The 19485-nt window shown below is 38.4% G+C and overlaps 1 protein-coding gene across 12 annotated transcripts in view; it reads right to left on the bottom strand.

The window, feature by feature from the left end:
* The window catches only part of Vti1a (vesicle transport through interaction with t-SNAREs 1A), a 370470-nt gene extending 351061 nt beyond the window's left edge, over positions 1-19409 (bottom strand). For 11 of the 12 annotated variants that reach the window (XM_013158219.3, XM_003475211.5, XM_013158218.3 and 8 more), the window contains exons 1-2: positions 19020-19409; positions 8315-8373 (exon numbers count right to left, since the gene is read on the bottom strand). In XM_013158219.3, the coding sequence (XP_013013673.1) occupies positions 8315-8373; positions 19020-19113 (153 nt within the window). In that variant the 5' untranslated portion in view covers positions 19114-19409. The remainder of the gene's footprint in view (positions 1-8314; positions 8374-19019) is intronic. The other variant, XM_013158220.3, reaches the window with a different exon arrangement.
* Positions 19410-19485: the final 76 nt, after the last annotated feature.

The raw sequence follows: 19485 nt of genomic DNA, 5'->3' as shown, positions 1-19485 counted from the left end.
CTGTATGCCTCATTTATCTGTATGTCAGATGCCTTTCCCATGCTTGGGAAGTTCTCTGCTATTATTTCTGTAAATAGTCTATGCTATTTGTGTTGACTCCTGCGTTTTGCTGATATCACTCATATTATTTTTCTTTGCATCCTCTTGCAACCATTGAATTGTTATTTCCTGGTTTCTTGTTATTTTTAAGAGATCTTTCCTTTTGCAACTGCTACCTGCCATTCTGTCTTCAAGGTCTGAAAGTCTATCTTCAGTTTCCTTCAAGCAATTTTGTCAACTTTCGAGTTTTTAATTTCCTAGGTTTCTTTGAGTCTGTTTCATGCATTCTAATTCTTCTCTATATTGCTCAGTCAAGGTTTCCTTCATTCTCTTGTGCTCCTTTTTAAAAAATTTATGTCTTTAGATACTCTCAGAAACCCATTTTTTTTTTATTTAAGGAGAAAAAAGGAAAAAAAGGGTACAAGTTATACAGAATTTCAGGGAAAAAAAAACAGTAGGAAATCACCAGTTAATGGATTACATATTGTCATCTTAGAAATATTTGTTCAAGTTACAAGATCAAAACATATAGACATTCAAACAGTGAGACTGCAAAGAGTTCTGTTCAATGATCCAACAAAACTCAGTAATATCATTGTCTATCCTATACACTTAAATATACATGCAGTTATACCACTTAGAGCACTTACTTTTCCTCTCTTTTGTACAATGACTATTACACTTTTTGGGTTTTATTGCTCCCACAGTTCTTATTACTTTTTGTGGAAGACAGTAAAACCAAATGTGACATAACAGAACAGAGTCGGTTAAATCAAAAGGGTGGACATAATAGATAAAGTAAAAACAGAATAAAAGGTGATCAACAATGGTTACCATAATGCCTCCCGCTATCTCAAATAAAATTGCCTATATCATCAGTTATAATAAAATTGAACAAAACAGTAAAGAATGAAACCAACAAAACCAAAACATTGGAGACATTACAGGTCTTCAAAAGTAGATAATAGTCAACCAGTACAGGCGTCGTAATGAATCCCACTATCTTCACAGCTATTGTCTAAACTTTCGAACCTGGTACTATCAAGCAAAGCAGAATAGAGGAACATCAGTCAAAACAAGGTGGTGAGAGCAATACAGGGCTTCAAATCAAGTTAACAGAATATCAAAGTGGGTTACTATAATATATCCTGCTTTTTTAAAATTTATTTTTCCTTTAATTAAAAGGATAAAAATAAAAAAGTAAATAATAAAATGGAGATTGAGATAAAAGAGGGCATAACAACTAAACAGTGCAGATCAAAACATAACCATTTAAGCAAATTAGTGTTTCACCACAAGATAATCCCGACATAAAAGTAGTTACCATATTGTCTCTTTCCTGGAGATCTTTGAGTATAACTTCATATACTGTAGCATCAAATATATCAAAACAGTGTAAAACCATTCAAGAGAATGACAGTATTACAGGGTATTTAGAATCAACTAACAAATAATGAACTATGGTTTCTGTATAATCTCCTTGTCTATAAAAGTTTTTGTTTATACTATCACATATAATAAAATCCAATAAGATACATGTTAAGACCTATAGAGACAGAAGAACAAAAGCTTGATGGAACTTCAAAATAAGATGACACCAAATCAGCACTACCTATTATGATGACGTTTTCTCCAAAATAGCTGTTCCTATCATCCAGTCTTCTCTGCCTCATTTCTGTTGAGCTCTTTTTCTGTCATTAGTTGTCAGTTTGTCTTCTTCATTTTGTTTTCTGCTCCATTCATTGTGGCCTCTCTGCCACTATTTCTGGATTCTTCGTATTTTTCTTTTTTAGAATATCCTGTAGTATACTCTGCAGAGTTGAATTGGTGGTTGCATATTCCCCTAGTTCCTCTTTATCCTGAAAGCACCTTGTTTTTCCATCAATTTCCAGGGATAGTTGTGCAGGATATCTCAAGCTTGGCTGGAGGTTATTATCTTTCAAAGCTTGAATTATTTCCCCCCACGCTCTTCGTGATTTGATGGTTTGTGCCAAGAAGTCTGCAGTAATTCTGATGGGTGTTCCCTTGTAAGTGATCTGTTTTTTGTCTCTGACCGCTTTTAATATTCTGTTCTTATATTGGATTTCTGGAATTTTGATTATTATATGCCTGGGTGTAGCTTTGTTTGGGTTGTAGGTGGTTATGTGAGTATCTTTACCATTTGCTAAATTAGAGAAATTCTCTTGGATTATTTCTGTGAATAACTTTTGTAGTCCATTTGTTTGTGTCCCCACTTTTTCTCTTATGTTCTTAATTCTTAAGTTATAGATCCTCTTATCATCTTCTAGTTTTTGTATTGTTGCTGTTTGTTTTTTTGTTATTTTTAAGAAGTTTTTCATTTCATTTTCCCATATTACAAACCTGCCCTCCAGTTCAGATAATGTCCTTAGTTTCTTTCAAGCTGTTATGCCAGTTTTCGATAGAGTTTTTAGTTTCCTGGTAATCTCTTTGAACCTGCTTCACGTATTCTATGTGTTCTCTATTTTCTCCATCAAACAATTCTCCCCTCTTTTTCTGTTCTTCCATTCCACCATCTGCTTTTTCTTGGGTAGTGCTTAGCATTTCTCTGACTATTCTGCTTATGTCTTGCTTCAGGTCATTTATAACTTCATTTCTGAACTCGTCTATGAGACTCTGGAGACAGCCTTTTATGTCTATTAATGGCGTGTCTGCTATTGCCTGTTTCTCAGGATTGGGGGCCAAGGAGCCTTTCTTGTTGCTCTCTCTTCCCATATCTTTGTTCCTTATATATGCAAGCATATATAGGAGGCCCAGCTTCCTTCCCTGTTGGCCACAGTCTGATTGAATTGCGCCGGCTAGGTGTTCCCGCCCACCGCAGTGCACCAGGGAGTTACGGACTGGGCAGTCTATGCTGGGCCCACCCCTCCAGGTCAACCTACCTAAGGCTTCACCAGTAGGGTGCCCCTCCAAGGCGCTGGGACCTGGGTTGTGCTAGCCTACTGGGTCTCAGCCAGCAGCGTCACGTAGGCTAGGCACTGCTCACCAATCCCGCTTGAGAGAGGGATATGTGACTGAGTCACTACAGCGCCCTGTTCCAGCAAGTCTGCCCGGTCCCAGAATGTCCTGTTGGCGCCTCCTAGACCGTGGGAGAGTCCCAGTTTCCCTCACTCACCAGAGGTCGATGAACTGCTCCCCAACCACCCATCTCTTAACTCCGTTCACCGATTCCCGTTCTCAGAGCCTTTGCGCTTCTCTCTCCCTGCCAAGCTGATTCAGATGCAGCAGCAGCGGCAGGTAACCCAAATCTCGGCTTCCAATGGCGCAGGCTCCAGCTTCCATGCTCTAGCTTTATCTGTTCCTGTTATAGCACCAAGATTGCATTCCCAGTTGGTATCTCTCAGCCCAGTTCGTTCTTGGGTCAGCAGGGTATATCTCCTCTTGGTTAGGATTCCTCACTCCACACCATTCCTGGATTCTAAGCTGGGTCTCGCAGAGAGCCTGCGTAGCTGCTGCTATCTGCTGCCATGTTCCCAAGTCAGTCAGCAACCCATTTATTATGTTTGTTATTTCTTCTTTTACTTGAGATATTATTTCTGATCTGATTTCTTTTACTGCCTCATGAAGTAGTTTCTTGACTTCAGTTGCCATCATCCCAGAAATTTCAGGCATGTAACTTCCATTTTCTTCCATGTCTAAGTCTCCTGGACTTGCTCTGTGAGGGCTGGAGGCCAGAGACTGCCTTTTGCTCCTTTGTCTTGACATTTTCCTGAGTTCCTCCAAATGAGCGGGTTGTGGGGTCCCAGGCATTTCCCATGTTGATTGCCTGTCCACAGTGTAGGGGGATGGGTCAGGCACCTGGGTTTCTTCTACCCACGTTCTAGAGAGGTGGTGGAGTGCAAGGCATGCTTCTCCAGACATTGTTGGCTTCTCCAAGGCATGGCTGGCTGGTTTTCCGAGCCTGCACTGGCTACAGGTCTCTGAAGGTGACATTGGCTGGCAGGTTTTATGGGTGGGGCTGGCTGATTTTTCTCCCTCCCCACAATGGTTACTTGTGGCCCAATGGGGGCCTGAGCATACATGGGGGACTGGGCTGGCTCTTGGTAAAAAAATTATTGAACAGAACTCCCACTGTACAGGAAATAATATCAAAGCCAGGCATGGTGGCACAGTCTTGTAATCCCAGCACTGAGAGGCTGAGGCAGGAGGATCACTGTGATCACTGTGAGTTCAAGGCCAGGCTAGGCTCCATAGTAAATTCAAAGCAAGTCTGAACTACACAGTAAGACCCTATCTCAAAAACAAAAAGATGCTAATAATAATATCAAGAATCAAGAAATGGGATTATATCAAAAAGCACCTGTGCACCGAAAAAAGCAACCAACAGAGGGAAAAGACAAACTATAGAAAAGGAAAAATTTTGCCAGCCACTCCTCAGATAACTAATATCTACAACAGACAAAGAACTCAAAAACATAAGACCCTCTCCAAATAAAATATACAATCAAAAAATGAGCAATTGAAATAAATGCACACTTCTCAGAAGAAATACAAATGGTGAGTAAATGCATAGAAAAAATGTTCCTCATCATCGGTTATGAGAAAAACGCAAGTGAAAGCAACAGTAAGATTTCGTTTTATCCCAGAAAAAATGGTTACCATCAAGAAATCAAATAATACATTTTGGCAAGGCTGCAGGGAAAAAAGAAATGCTTCTACATTATTGGCAACAATTTAAACTAGTACAACTTCTATGGCAATCAGAATGGAAATTCTTCAAGCACCTAAAGCTAGAACTTCCACTCAACCCAGCTATTTTCCTTTTAGGTGTCTTCTCAAGAGAATAAAGACAGAGGCTGGGGATTTAGCTCAGCGGCAATAAGCACCTGCCTTGCAAGCAGGCAGTCATGAGTTCGATCCCCTGTACCGATAAAAAGGAAAAAGACAAAAAACAAAAAAAAGAGAGAGAAAGAGAATAAAGACATCATATTACAGTGATACATGCACATCTGTTTATAGAAGCACAATTCAAAATAGCTAAACCTTAGAAGTGGTCTATCAAAAAGACGTCCATCAAAAAGACAACTAAAGAAAATGTAGTATTTATATACAGTAGAATACTAGACCATAAAAATGGTAATTTTGAGTCATTTGTAAGAAAATGAATGCACTTGAGACCACAATGTTAATTGAAATACAGCAGTACTGTGGTTCACAAACTTAAATTCTTTCCAAGACTGGTCACCAACCAAACTGAATGAGAACCAAATTAAAATGTCCCTTAGGTCAAACTGAACCTAACTACTGAATTTGATTCAGTACTTTTCCTTTTTGGTTTGTGACCAGAATTGGTGAAAGAATCAAATTTATGAACCGAGCTATCACTATAAAATCAGACACATAACCACAAGTAACTCATGGTTTCCCTTATATGAGAAACTCAAAGTATAATTTCAGGACCAAAATAAAAGACATATATTATAAAATAGGGAAGCAGATTCTCCGCAAATGGGAAGGAGAACGATATACACAGGGAGTGGGAAGACAGGGAAGGGAAAGGGGAGGTAAAAACAATTAAGGGATGAACATGTACCAACCCCCCACGATGAACAGAATTGTTACATACACCAGACATGCACAAATAAGCACAAAAAATTAACTAATGACATAACTAAATATAAATGTGAATCACCACCAACAAAGTAATTATTTAAAGCATTTCTCTGAAATCATCATTAAGTACTTGGTTCTAATAAGATGAACAGGATCATCGAAATAACTGCAAAAATACATAAAACTCAAAGTCTAGAGTTAAGTACATGCTTTGTTTAAGACATCTTACAAGGATATTTAAACTAAGATTAGAAGTAGGGAAGAAATGGAAACATAGCAAACAAATGAAACCAGGTGACATGTGTGTGTTTTATGTCGTCATGACATTCATGTGGCCAGGAAGATACACTAACTATTAGATGCTCCAATGACCAACAGATTAAAAAAAACCAACTGCTTAGGAGAAACACAATTAACTCTAACAGCCAAAGGGTCCTCGTAAGAAAGGCAGTATAGCAGATAATACACAGTATCTTTATCAAAGAGTTGTCAGAACTAAATAAATAAGCCAGAGGCTGTGTAGTTTTTGTGGTACTAAAGATCACATTAGGGCTTTAGTACTGAGCCACATCTCCAGCCAACTTACAAACATTATTTCTTTTAATGCAGAGTCTTGCTAAATCACTGTGTTGCCCAGATGGCATTGGAACTTGTTCTGATCATATTAAACAAACAGAAATATGGATCTTCACAAACTCCTACAATCAGTAATAATTAAAGATGACTATAATAAGCTCCATGAGGGTGGAGCTATGTTCTATATACTTTTTGTTATGGTAAAACCTTGGCTACCAGAATACCAGCTTTTTATCATCACCGAGATGATAAAATATCATCATGGAGAAAATATCAGAATGGCTCCAGAAGAAGGCAAAACAAATTCAATAGTGAAAAGCTGCAGCTGGAGTCTCAACAATGTCACAGGTCAACTCAAGATCTAAAATATATATTGACCAGTTGCAGTATTTATAGTTACCCTGCCAATCAGAGGGAGAAGTGTTCTGATTGGCTGCTCGGGTACAAAAACGTCAATCTTTTACAAGAAAGCCTAAAAGCATGAGATAAGCAGTTTGATATAAAAAAGAAAAGAAAGTAAAGAGAGAAACATGTTTTTAAAAGGGGAATTTTCAAAAAGAGGCAAATTATTAGCAGTCACGGACACTGAGGTAAAGCTGCCATGGTAAAGAGAGTGGCAGCACCCACCAGAGCTTCACAGTAGGCCTTCAGGGCATGGAGAACACAGAGAATTTGATAACTGGAGAAGAACTAGCAAAGGGACAACTGGAGCAGCAGTTCTGTGGGTCCATGCCCTTGTGGTGGACAGAAGAAATGTCTCCTGTGCAATAAGGAAGACACACCTCCTCCTTAAAGATCCCCAAAGCTGCAGCCCCTCAGGTGCGGTCACAGTAACAAGTATCACCTGAAAAGCTTGGGACATGCTCCAGGCTCCAGCTAAGAGTCCCTTCTTAGAGATTCACAACGCCCTAGAATCTTTCTAAAGGCCCAAAAAGGTTCTGTAAAAACCTCAACTCCTAGTTCTGTTTAAACTTGGCTAGCTTCCTAGCCCTTTTGACCAAGTAACACTAGTGAACATGAACATTTTAGGAACTAGCCTAAGTCTGTCAGAAGGTAGTACTAAGGGAAGACCAGTGAGTACCCTTCAGTATTTAGAACAACAATAACAAATGCATTTGGGATCATAATGCACAGTAATAAATTGAATCATACTTGGAATGTTTGGGTTTTGAACCAAAACTGAAATGCAATACTTTTTTCTCTCTTTTTTCCTATTTATAAGCTTATTTCTAAGAAAAAGTAATAGATAAGTTCTTCAGCTCTGACTTTAGCCCATCTAGGTACAAATCCTTACTGCTCCACCTACCAGGAAGTGAAACCCCAGCTAAATGACTCACTTTAAGTCTCAGTGCCCATCTACAGGATGGAGGTGACAAAAGTGTTGAGAATCACACTGGCCTGGTCCTCTCATGCTCCTACATGGCCTCCTGAGTGTACCAAGAAAGCAAGGTTTTAACTACTCTGTCCAGGCCACTTTTCAAATTCTGCTCATAGAGAGTAACTTTGAGGGAAGAAATAATACGTTCCCCTCTGAGACAAAAAGCAGACATGCTTCCAGACAGCTAGAAAGTGGCTTATTACCAGGTCTGTGTTCCTCCCCTGTAAGGTTTCCTATTACTTGTGTCAGCATACACTAGGCTCACTTCACCCTTGTGGCAGCTGGAGCTCAGGAACTGATGTAACCTGGTCAAAGCTCTGGCAGCTGCTTTCGCTGTGGGTAAAATCAGTGTTTCATCTCTGACTTGTATCACCACTCATAAAATTGTGGCACACTCACTCGGCTTGCAAGCAGGGAGAAATCTCAGACCCTTCAGAGTTTTTGACAAACAGTACTTGTCCTGTAAGGCTTCTGAAAAGTTTAATATTATAAAGATGTAATATGTCAATCACAGTGTATTGTATCTAGTATGCCTTTACCCAGCATTAACTATTTTTCCTGAAAAGTATTATGAAGGGATAAAAATTGGAAATTCAGGAAGAACAAAATCTCAAGAAGCCATTACATTTCCTTCAGTTAAAAAAAAAAACCACTGATCAGTAATGTTTCACCTTTCTATAAGCATAACAGGCTAGAGGAAGGCATTGGACCAAAGGCATTTGTGAAAACATACTCATTATTTCTACATACCAGTTCTTTTGCCTCTTCAAGTTGTTTCTCCACATTCGCAACCATTTGTTTTTTCTCATCTGAAACAAACAATATCAAGGAATTGCTAAGGACACAAATCAATTTAATAGTTAAACTATAATTTTTAAACATACTTTTCCTTTTTGATCAATCAGCTTAGAGAATATGAGGCAACATGAGCATATCATTCTTTGGTAGGTTAGAAACCACATTAAGCCACTAAATCTAAGTATCTAAAAATACGTAATCCTATGCAGTACCTAATTGTAACGAGATGCCATATATTTTAAGACAAGCTGTAAATGATTTTGTTCTTAGGAGACACTACTTCAACAAGTGGGTTAAACAGTAGCCTAAAGAATCTGCAGTTATAACTAATAAACTGGAAAGAACTGATTTTCAAATACAATTTTTAATCATATATAAAAACACTTCCTAAAATGAAGGAAGGTCTTACAATCCTATAAAGACTGCATTTTCAACAACATTAAGAACAAGATATAAAAGAATAAATATGTGAAGTCTGGACTACCAAAGCCACCATTTTACTCACCACATCTAGGAAGAAAGCTGAGACACAGATGAGTATAGTCAGTTTCTGGTTCCAAATAACTGAAACAGATTTTACTTGACTTTGGCATAGTCTGGTTTCTTGTGCCAACAAATTTCTTTTTCTAGACAATGGTCTAGCAAAGTAAAAGTCTGAAATGGGTGCACCTACTAGTTGACAGATTCTTCATAATCAATGCAAAGTGGGAATCTTTAGTAAAAATTATTATTCTACTAGATTAACATTAGATTCTGCTCACCCAAATTCCTTCCCTTTTTACCACTAAACTGTGGGCAGCAAAGGAGCTAACGCGTAAAGTGTTTTGTGTGTACCCTAAATTTCCAACACATTTGGAATAGCTTGATTTTCCCTTCCATGAATAAGGTAAATGCACATAAAGGCAGATTAAAATTTTCATTTATGATTCCAGATGTATTTACTTTCGGCACATCTTCATCTCTAAAATCTGCACATGGTTACAGAAAAGTACTGTATTTTTGTGAAAGAATACAAAACAAGACAACCCATCTTGAATGAGAGTGAAATTATATATTTACATATCAGATGGAGTATCTTGTTTTAAGGCATTCCATTGTTAGGAACCTCAGTGTCATGGACTTCCAGGACCAATATGCATCAATTTTGTCATTAACAAGTCAAACAAAAAGGCCTCCGGTGACTTACTCCGCTCTGCTACTAATATCCCTCCCTTCACCCACAGCCAATCATCTTGAATGTTTCCCTCCCTCCTCTCCCTTTACACTCCCTGTAATCCAGCTCCTACCCCCACCATCCCACAGCAATGCTAATAAGGCTATGTAATCACCCCTTTATGCAAACTAATAGACATTCTTGGGTTCTATTTTCATGCATTCCCCATGGTTTCCTAACCTTATTCTGTAGCTTTCTCCTCGCCTGGCTTCTGGGACATCCTGATTTTGTGATTCCTCTAAATGCTTCTGTTTCAGTATCCTCTGTTGGGCCTCCTTTTTCAGCCTATCTTTTAATTACTAGTGTTCCTTGGAGTTTAGTCCTTGCTTTTCTTCTCTTACCATTTTTAAACTATCACATTATGTGGGGCTGGAGATTTAGCTCAGCAGCATAAGCGCCTGCCTTGCAAGCAGGCAGTCGTGAGTTCGATTCCTGATACCAAAAAAGACCAAAAAAAAAAAACAAAAAAAAACTATCACATTATGTGTTTACAATCCTAAATCTTTTTTTTAAATTTATAAATGGTTTAACTACACATTCTATTTTTACACTATGCAAAACATATACACATAAATAAAAAGAACAGTCTCAAACTTCTTCCAAGTTTACTGTTAGGCCCCAGTGGAAAAAGCAGGTTATCTCTAGACTTCTACAATCTAAGGTACATATATGTAGACTGACTCTTCAGTACGAAAAAAATGTAATGAGGCACACATTCTGGTGGCTAGTTTCGTCTTCCAAAGCAAATGAAAAAGGCTAAGAGTATGATTAGCAAAGCTGTCATGTAACATTTTCTCATTTCAATAACCCTGATATACACTTCTACCCCTCCACCTCTAATCCCAATGTTGACATACATTTACACTGCAAAAACCTGGAAAACTGCTATTTAAAACTCTTCAAAAATCACTTCTTTGAAGTTTTTCCTAGCCCAACAAGAGCCACTTTTTCTTACACAAAATATCTGTAATTTTATATAAACTTAGTGATTTATCTCTTACAGTAACAGGTCTGATTAGCTTTTCAGCTTGGGAGCTCTGAAAGACAAGACACATGTCTTAAAGATCTTTATAGTCCTAAAAATGCAGCAATGAACCTGGCATATATCATCAGAACTCAAAAAAAAAATGATGAATTGAATAAATAATGCAGGAAAGTATAAGCATTCACAAGAGACTGCCACCACCCATCACTCAGATTTTCAATCTCCATGCCTGAGTTCCTCTTCCATTTAATCTTCCCCTGATCCTAGCAGTCAACAGCCTCCAAAATTCAGACCTGAGCAACCTTTCCAACTTTGTTTCCAGTATGTAATCCAGTATGCAATCTTCTAGCATGTAATCGATATTAACTAGACACCCTATTCATCATATTCATGACTATCTAAACAAATGTCAGGGGTATTTTTCTTTTGTAAAACTTTTAAACACCATGTAGGGTTCTTTGGATGAATACAACATACAACAGAATTTGCTTTGCCTAACTTAAGCCAAGAAAGAGATTTTATTAGAATAACATGGGATGGCTCCCAGACACCACTGGACACATTTTTATCCATCTCCATATTTACCACCAAGAGTTGGACATAGTAGGGGCTCACTACGTGCTTCCTTAAAAGAAGAATCAGTCTTAGCAGCAAAAACTGTATTTGTTACTCACAGAGAAATTGAGAAAGAGAAATTGTGTCAGTGATGACAGGGGTAAACCTTGCCACTTCAGAAGTTCCCCTTTCTGAAGACTGGAATTGGGGCAGAGTTTATAATTTTCTCATAAACCATTTCATGATGGCTGTCAGAAATAATAATGGGACTAAGACGATCTTTGGCACTCTACAGTGCTCCTCACAGTTCTAAGACAAGTGGGAGAGTGATGATTTGGAGGCAAAATAATCAGGAGAGAGGATGAGGCGACCACTGAATAGGTGACCCCGGAAATGCCCAAGCACTGGTTTGGTACCCTCCTGGCAGTGTTCATGTGTCATTCCCAAGACAGTTTTACCCACTCTTCCCCACCAATGGCGCGCATCTGGGAACTAGTCCCAGTCTTAAAAAAAAACCTTTGAAGGAATTGTAATTTTTTCACTCTTAGGCAGTAAACAAATTCACAGAGATTAAATAATTTCTCCAAAGTATAACAGCTAATAAGTGTAATTCTAACAGGGTTTGTTTTCCTGAAGTAAACTTTTAGGGTATCTATACATACTATATAAAATGTACTGTATAAACAGATTCTCACCAATATAAAGATAAATTGCAGTCTAGTATGATCTTTTTTCCTTCTCTATACTCACTTAAGTATTTAGTGCCGACAAGCACATAAATATTTGCATAGCATGATTCTCAGTATCTCAGTCAGCACCGAACACTCCTAATAAAGCACAGTGAGTATCAGGGCTCACTTGAATTCTGGTACTTGTCTTTGTGCAATATCTTAAAATAAAACTAGTGGCAAGTTTTTTTTGTTTGTTTGTTTGTTTTTGTCTTTTTCCTTTTTATCGGTACCGGGGCAAGGCAGGCGCTTACGCAGCTGAGCTAAATCTCCAGTCCCTTAGTGGCAGGTTTTAAATGAAAGTAGCAACTGAAAATAAATACTGAGAAATGTGAAGTGAACCCACTACAACAAAGGAAGATTTTAGACCAGAGAATTTTAAAATGAATATATTATTGAATCTGCATGATGTAACATGGTACAGGATGGTCAATGTTAAAGTCGTTCTAGAATGATCCATATGATATCAGATTACAGTTTGAGATACCAGTAATTAACTCATGTTTATCTTTACATAGTGGCAAACCGAATCGAATGAGAACCAAATCAAATTCAATGTTTAGGTTCAGTGCTGGCCTTATTGGGAAATTTGATTTGTTTCTTATTCAATTCAGTTTGTGACCAGAATCGTAGAATCAATTTTGTGAACTGAGGTAGCATTGTATAAATATGCCAGTTACATATACCAATATAGGTATATTTCTATTGTAGGTTAGTATATGAATTTCCTTTTCTGTCAGCCGAAACATCCTAGAAGCAATGATATCCCAGTAGCAACAAGCACACTCAGTGTCCAAATCTTGATTTCTTTCTCTTTTTTTTTTGTATTTTTTGTTTTTTTATCGGTACCAGGGATTGAACTCACAACTGCCTGCTTACAAGGCAGGTGCTTATGCCGCTGATCCCCAGCCCCAAAATCTTGATTTCTTATACCATTTTTCGATAAAAGGAAACAGGATTCTCTGGCTGATTCTGGGACTGAGATAGAAAATATACAAGATGACCCAATAATATTTTATAGCACTAGAAGTTAAGAAAGTGCTAAAATACAAAGCCAAGCCAAACTATAGTGGGGGTGTAAAAGGCCTCCCTGTGCTTAAAGCTGAAACAATTTGGATCACAAAATAAACTGGGGTACAACACAAGTATAAAGAATATGTCAGTGATTCCACACTGAGACAAACGACTAAATAAGTAAACAGGGGAAGACAAATCTCATACAGAAAAAACCCAAATAATTTATGTACGCACTCAGCACTGGAAGAGTTAGACCAAACTCCATACCTCTAAGGTATAAGCTATCCATGTGACTTCCTTCCAAACAGTATGGAAAGGAAGAGGCAAGTATCTGAGCCAGGTGATTGGTGTTAACAGCAACAGTACCAAGTTCTGTTGAGTATATTAATATGATTTGATGAAAAAGTGCTTTCTCTCTGTAGTCTTCCTCCCCCAAGCCATAGCCTGTCTAAAAATAACAAAACAAAAAACCCAAAAACGTAGGCAATCTCAACTGAAGAATATCACAATGTCTTACCAAGGTCTCTTCCAAGCTGTAAAGTCATTGAATACCAGGACAGTCACAGCCAAGAAAAGTCTAAGGAGCTATGACTATTAAATGCTTTGTAGTATCCTGGATTGAATAGCAAGGAGACATTAATTTTAAAAAAGCTTAGGGAAATGTAAATAAACTGTGGACTTAGTTAATAACAAGTCCATATGGATTTACTAGCTGTGAAAAATATATCAAATTAAGGTAAGATACTAATAGGAGACAAACCTCTCCATACTATCCCTGTGGTTTTCTTGACATTTCAAATTGTTCTATAAATAAAAGCCTATGGCTGGAGTTGTAGTCAGTGGTAGAACACACACAAGGCACTGAGTTCAACCCCTAGGAGCACAAAAATAAATAAATAAATAGTTTATTAAAAAAAAAAAAAAACCAAAAAAGTCATTACATGAAGGGTTGACTTGAATGTTTGGAGGTCTCTTTGGGATTACAGTGTGGAAAATATCACACAGATAATCAAATACAGACACATGTACACAAATAATTTATTTATAGGTATACATTATTCAAAGATAAGTAAAATTGCACAAAGGCTTAAATTTTCATGAGACATTATCTAGGCCACAGACAACATATGAAGTCTGTGTTTCTTGTGTGCTCAGCTGAAAAAGCTGGACAATAACCAGCAGCTCAGGAGGCCGGCTGACCGCTAGCCAGGCTCTTCACACGGGGAAACTGTCTACGATGCCGGCAAGCTCCCGGGTCCAGACTGGAGCCACCCCTCAACTCTGACTCCCTAAAGCAACCAAAATGTAATGTGAACCGCATGTCATTTAAAGCTTTCTAGTAGCTTCAATTTAAAAAGTAGAATGAAACAAGTGAAATTAGTTTTAATAACATGTTTTTCATTTAAGTAGTATTTAACCTAATATATCCAAATACTTCACACTTCAATAACTTTACATGTAGACATTACAGTTCTACAGCATGGATTTTAAGCAAACCACAATATTTAGGAATAAAATCAGATTCTTTTGATTCTCTCCTTACATCTACTGTGATAAAGCAAGAGATAACCCTGTAACGATGTTCATTCATATGTATTTAGATGGTCTTCTAAATCTTCCAGGGGGAGCTAATCTGTTAAGTATTTCCTTCGAGAAGACACACTTGTCTTGCTCCTTGACTTTTACTTTTCCCTCTGATTCTCTCCCAATATCTTGAGTTCAAAGTCTAATTCCAATTTTATATTCAAAAGCCCCTGATCAGTCACTTCTCTTCAAATGTACCTCTGCATCCAGAGAATTAACCTTATTTTAGATAGGTTGGGCACAAACAAAAAGCTAGGATTGCGGCCCAGGGTTCTTTGAAGAGTAAATATGGCACGGTTGGAACAGTTCGGTCCTGGTCAGCCCTACCCGTCGCTGTTTTCAGCAGCAGCAGTGATACCAACACCAGACTAATTTATCGCACATTATCTCTCGGCAAGAACTTGGATAATGTGTTACATGCTGTTTCACTTGATTTTTATTAAAACCCTGGGATAAAACTATTGCCCCTTTGCTCCTATATTACAAATAGAAGAGGCAGAATCAGTTTGTCCAGGATTGCACATCTACTAAGTAGAACTGGGATTTTAAAAAGGGATGTGTGTGTGCACATGCCTGTGTGGTACTGGGAACGAAACCCAGGCTCTTCATACAGTGCTGTACTCCTGGCGCGTTTTTTGTTTGTTTGTTTCTTTTGGGTTTTTTTGAGAAAGTGTATCCAGAGCTAAAATGTTCAGACTGGGCTGGAACTTGGGATCCTCCTGTCTCATTATTCCAGAGTACTAGAATTATAGCCATGTGCCACCACATGGCTGTTTTCTTGATTCATTTCTGTCTACAACCACAAACACAGAGGATTCACAATAGACCACTTACATCGCTGAATGGTGAGGATAAGAAAGTAGCTAGCAAATAAAACTTTAAGATCTTTCAAAAAGTTTGCTTGATGTAATGGAAGTTTTCCATTAAGGCATTCTCTCCCACACCAGAAGAAAAGGAACTTCAGCTGAGGCAGTGGTACACACCTGTAATTCCAGTTATTTGAGAGGTTGAGGCAGAACGATTTCAATTATGAGGACCATCTGGATAACTTAGTAAGAAGCCATCACAAAATAAAAAGGACTGGAAATGTAGCTCAGTGGTAGAGCGTTTGCTTATGAAACAAAAGACCACGGGTTCAATCCCTAGGACTACACACAAAAAAGGAACTTCACTGTGAAGTACTGATTTGTAGTTTCTGCTCATCAGTTTTCCTGAACTTCACAGTAATCATTAAAAACCAATTTACAAATGTAGTGCTATCACAGTAGTCATTAAGAAGCGACGCACCCAACTACTATACTAAAATTAGGGAAGATTCAAAAATTTTAGTCTAACAGCAAATTTTTTATTGTTAACAAAACAGTGGAATGAAATTTTAAGAATAGTTTTAAAATATTAAATCCCTTTATTCTCTTTGGAAGTAGCATTCTTACAACGTATGTGCACAGCAAATGGTAAAGTTCATTTCCATAGATTGTCCCTGCTCAACTTCATTTTGATAAATTAATATGCTGAACTACTTTGACTTGAAAGCGTGCTCTGGTTTTAATTTTAAGATATTTACTTACTTATTTATGTTTTTGTGAGACAGGATCTTGCTATGTAGTTCAGGCCGGCCTTGAACTTGCTATGTAACCCATGTTGGCCTCAAACTTCCTGCCTCAGCTTCCCAAATGCTGGGATTACAGGCATGTGCCACCACACCCAGAATGCTCCAGTTTTTAATGCTCTTAACTGATGTAAATTATAGTTCACTTCCTCTGGGTCAATTTTAGCTATATACCTCAACCCCTAATGATGCCCTGAGAAAGATATTATAATCACATTTAAACATATTGTTTTGCCATGCTTATATATACTAATTTCTATTAGTCTACAGATATGCACCTGAAAATTATAACTACATAGATTTTACAATCTTTTTCTGTTTATCAATTAGAGGCAGATTATGAAGGGATCAAGCACAAGTCATTACTAAGAGGAAGACCATTGCATTTTAAAGTTATTTAATTATTCAAATAAGGGTTTGTTTGATTTTGTTTGGTTTGGTTCTGAGACAGAGTCTCACTATGTAGTGCAAGCTGGCCTGGAATTCACTATGTAACCCAGGCTGACCTCAAACTCATAGTGATCCTCCTTCCTCAGCCTCCTGAGGGCTGGGAATACAGACATGTGCCACATACCCAGCAAATAAGCATTTTTCCAGTCTCAAGCAATGAAGTCTTCTTACAGTTGTAATGAAGATGTTGTTTTGCTATATTACAGGTAAGAGAAGCATGGCTTTTTAAAAAATAAATCTATTGGGGCTGGGGATTTAGCTCAGCGGCATAAGCGCCTGCCTTGCAAGCAGGCAGTCGTGAGTTCGATCCCTGGTACCGATAAAAATAAGAAAGACAAAAAAAAAAAATTTAATCTATTTACTTTTAAGATAGAAGAGACTGAACACAGGGTCCTGGTACTAAGCTACATCCCCAGCGCCTTTCTAAAATTTTTTATTTTGAGACAGGATTTCGCTTGGTCACTAAAGTCTTGTCCGCCTGCCTGAGCCTCATAGACTGTTCAGACTACAGAGAGGTTAAAAAAATTCAATACAAATGTTTTATGTGGTTAAAAACTGTTACATCACAATTTAAAGGCAAGAAAAACTCAACTGTAACAAAATTTGTTTTCTTTGAAATAGTTTTTACAATTTGGACCCAGGAATGACTGTTACTTGGTAGAACAGTTTATTACAAAAACTATTAGGCCAAACAAAGATATGTTTCTACTACTAAAATAATTACAATTAAAACTGAGCAAAAATCCAACTGAAATCACAAAGCCTGGTAGTCTGAGGCTCTGGGATGCAATTCAAAGTTAGTAGTCTCTGACAGCAGTGACAACAAAATCAAGATGATCTTGGGCAGTGGGAGAAGAGCAGAGCTGAAGAGAAGAGATGAGGTGGTATATGGTGTGTCATGAAGTCATGAGGCCATCGGCCACTTTCTCCACAAAAATCTCTGAAGCAGCAGAGCTCGGTGGTACATACTACCTTGATTCTCTCCTCTTGTTCCCTTACTTGGATTCATAAACCTCTTTAAGACATCATCCACCTCCTCCAGAACTAACTGGGGCTTCAGGAGATGAGTAGGGTGTGAATTCAGAGATCCTGGCTTCAAGCAAATACCCCTATTAACAGAAAATAGGTGGGGTAGGGGGGGACAAGGAAATAAAGGAAGAAGATTATTTTTAAACACAAAGTTTGCGGGGAAAATAGGGGAGGGAAAGAGGAATGACAACTTAGGTCCAGGAAAAATCACTGCTGGCATCAAGGATTTCACTAACAAGGTGAGAAAGTCAGCAGATAAATAAGCATCCTCTTTCTCCACTTTATGTCCGAAATGGGGTTAAGTCCAGAGCTTAATGACAAAACTAAACCAAAAAGTAAAAATCTTCTGTGTAACTACCTACTGAAAATAAAGCGGTACTTGGAGAAAGACATACCATGAAACGATACCTTATAATGTAAGTCACAAATATCTTACTTTAGACATCTGCTCATTCACTTAAGCAATTTTTTTTTGAGCCTTTACTAAATAAATGCCAAGGAAATCAGACATGGCTCCTGCCTTATCATGATTGACAATCTAGCATGGAAGGTAATATTGCTAAAATAAATAAATAAACTAAGCCAAACCAAAGAAAATAGCTCCAGAGAGGAGGCGTAGAATTTTAAAAGTGAGCAAGATTATCCTATAACAAGTTCTAGAAAAAAACTGAGTTATAAACCTCTAAGAGTGAGAAACAAGAAATATGGGTATAGGTATGAAAAATATTGGTAATATTAGCTAGCACACAAGAAAGGGCTCTATATGTGTCATAGCATTTAATTTTCACAACTCTGAGAGCAGTACATTACATTTCTCTCCATTTCACCTAGCAGGAAAGTTGAGAGGTTAAGACATTTGCCTTGGCGACACAATTTCTTTTCTTTTCTTTTCTTTTTCTTTTTTTTTTTTTTTTTTTTTTTTTTTTGTCTTTTTCCTTTTTATCGGTACCAGGGATCGAACTCACGACTGCCTGCTTGCAAGGCAGGTGCTTATGCCGCTGAGCTAAATCCCCAGCCCCGGCGACACAATTTCTAAGTGACAGCGTTGGAATTTGAATCCAGGTATCCTGGCTCTTAATTCTATTTTGTAGTATACAGTACTAGTCTTATAATAACATCACAACGCTGTTGTACACTGTGGATCTACGATCTTGGTATTTTCATTCATTTTCTTTGCATATTCACATGTTATGGTACAAGAGAAGAAATAAGACTGTGAGAAATGTTTCCAAGACTATACAAGTTACAAGGCGATGGACTCGGAATTCAAAAGGCTGGAACTCCGAAGGTTCTTTGCATTGCATCCATAAGCCGGCTTCAAGTTTCTCCTACCCTGAACCACGTCAAGTTAAGCCTCGCCCCTCGCAGCCATCAGCCGCGCCCACGACAGTCTTGAGACTGAGAGTCACCCGTAGCCCCGAGCTCTCCCACAGCCCCAGCCTCGCGGCTCCCCAGAACGCCCCCGCCCGGCAGAGCTAGGTTCTCACCAGGTGGGAGTCGAGGGACCCTCGAAATTTTGCTAGTGATCTCTGCAGTGAGCACGGCGAAGTCCTGCTCATAGCCTTCAAAGTCCGACGACATGGCAGCACTGGCGTAATCGGCCTTGGCTGCAGCCTTCGGTAGGAAGAAGGGATCGCAGTAGGGACTCAGGCAGGCACGTTTAAAAATCCGAGAACAGAATCGGAGACAGCTCCTGGCCCAGCCGCTTCCTGGTTGTTCGCTGCAATCTCTTGTCCGCCGGAAACTGGGCTAGGTACGCCTTTTATTTTCCGCTTAGGCTTCAACATTCGCTAGGGAAAAGCATTCCAGTTAACGCTTCCCCCACCGCAAAAAAAAAAAAAAAAAAGCCTAGAGAGATATGCGTGGTCTCAGAGGTCACTTACTCGTACTCGCCTCTAAGTTCTGGGAAATGACTTGACTCACCCAACCGACATGTCACAAGCGACTGCTTCC

This window comes from Cavia porcellus, unplaced genomic scaffold, assembly GCF_034190915.1.
Source record: "Cavia porcellus strain 051 isolate PalLab524CR breed Dunkin Hartley unplaced genomic scaffold, mCavPor4.1 scaffold_2, whole genome shotgun sequence".
NCBI classification, from domain to species: Eukaryota; Metazoa; Chordata; class Mammalia; order Rodentia; family Caviidae; genus Cavia; species Cavia porcellus.
This window is presented reverse-complemented; position numbering and strand designations above follow the sequence as displayed.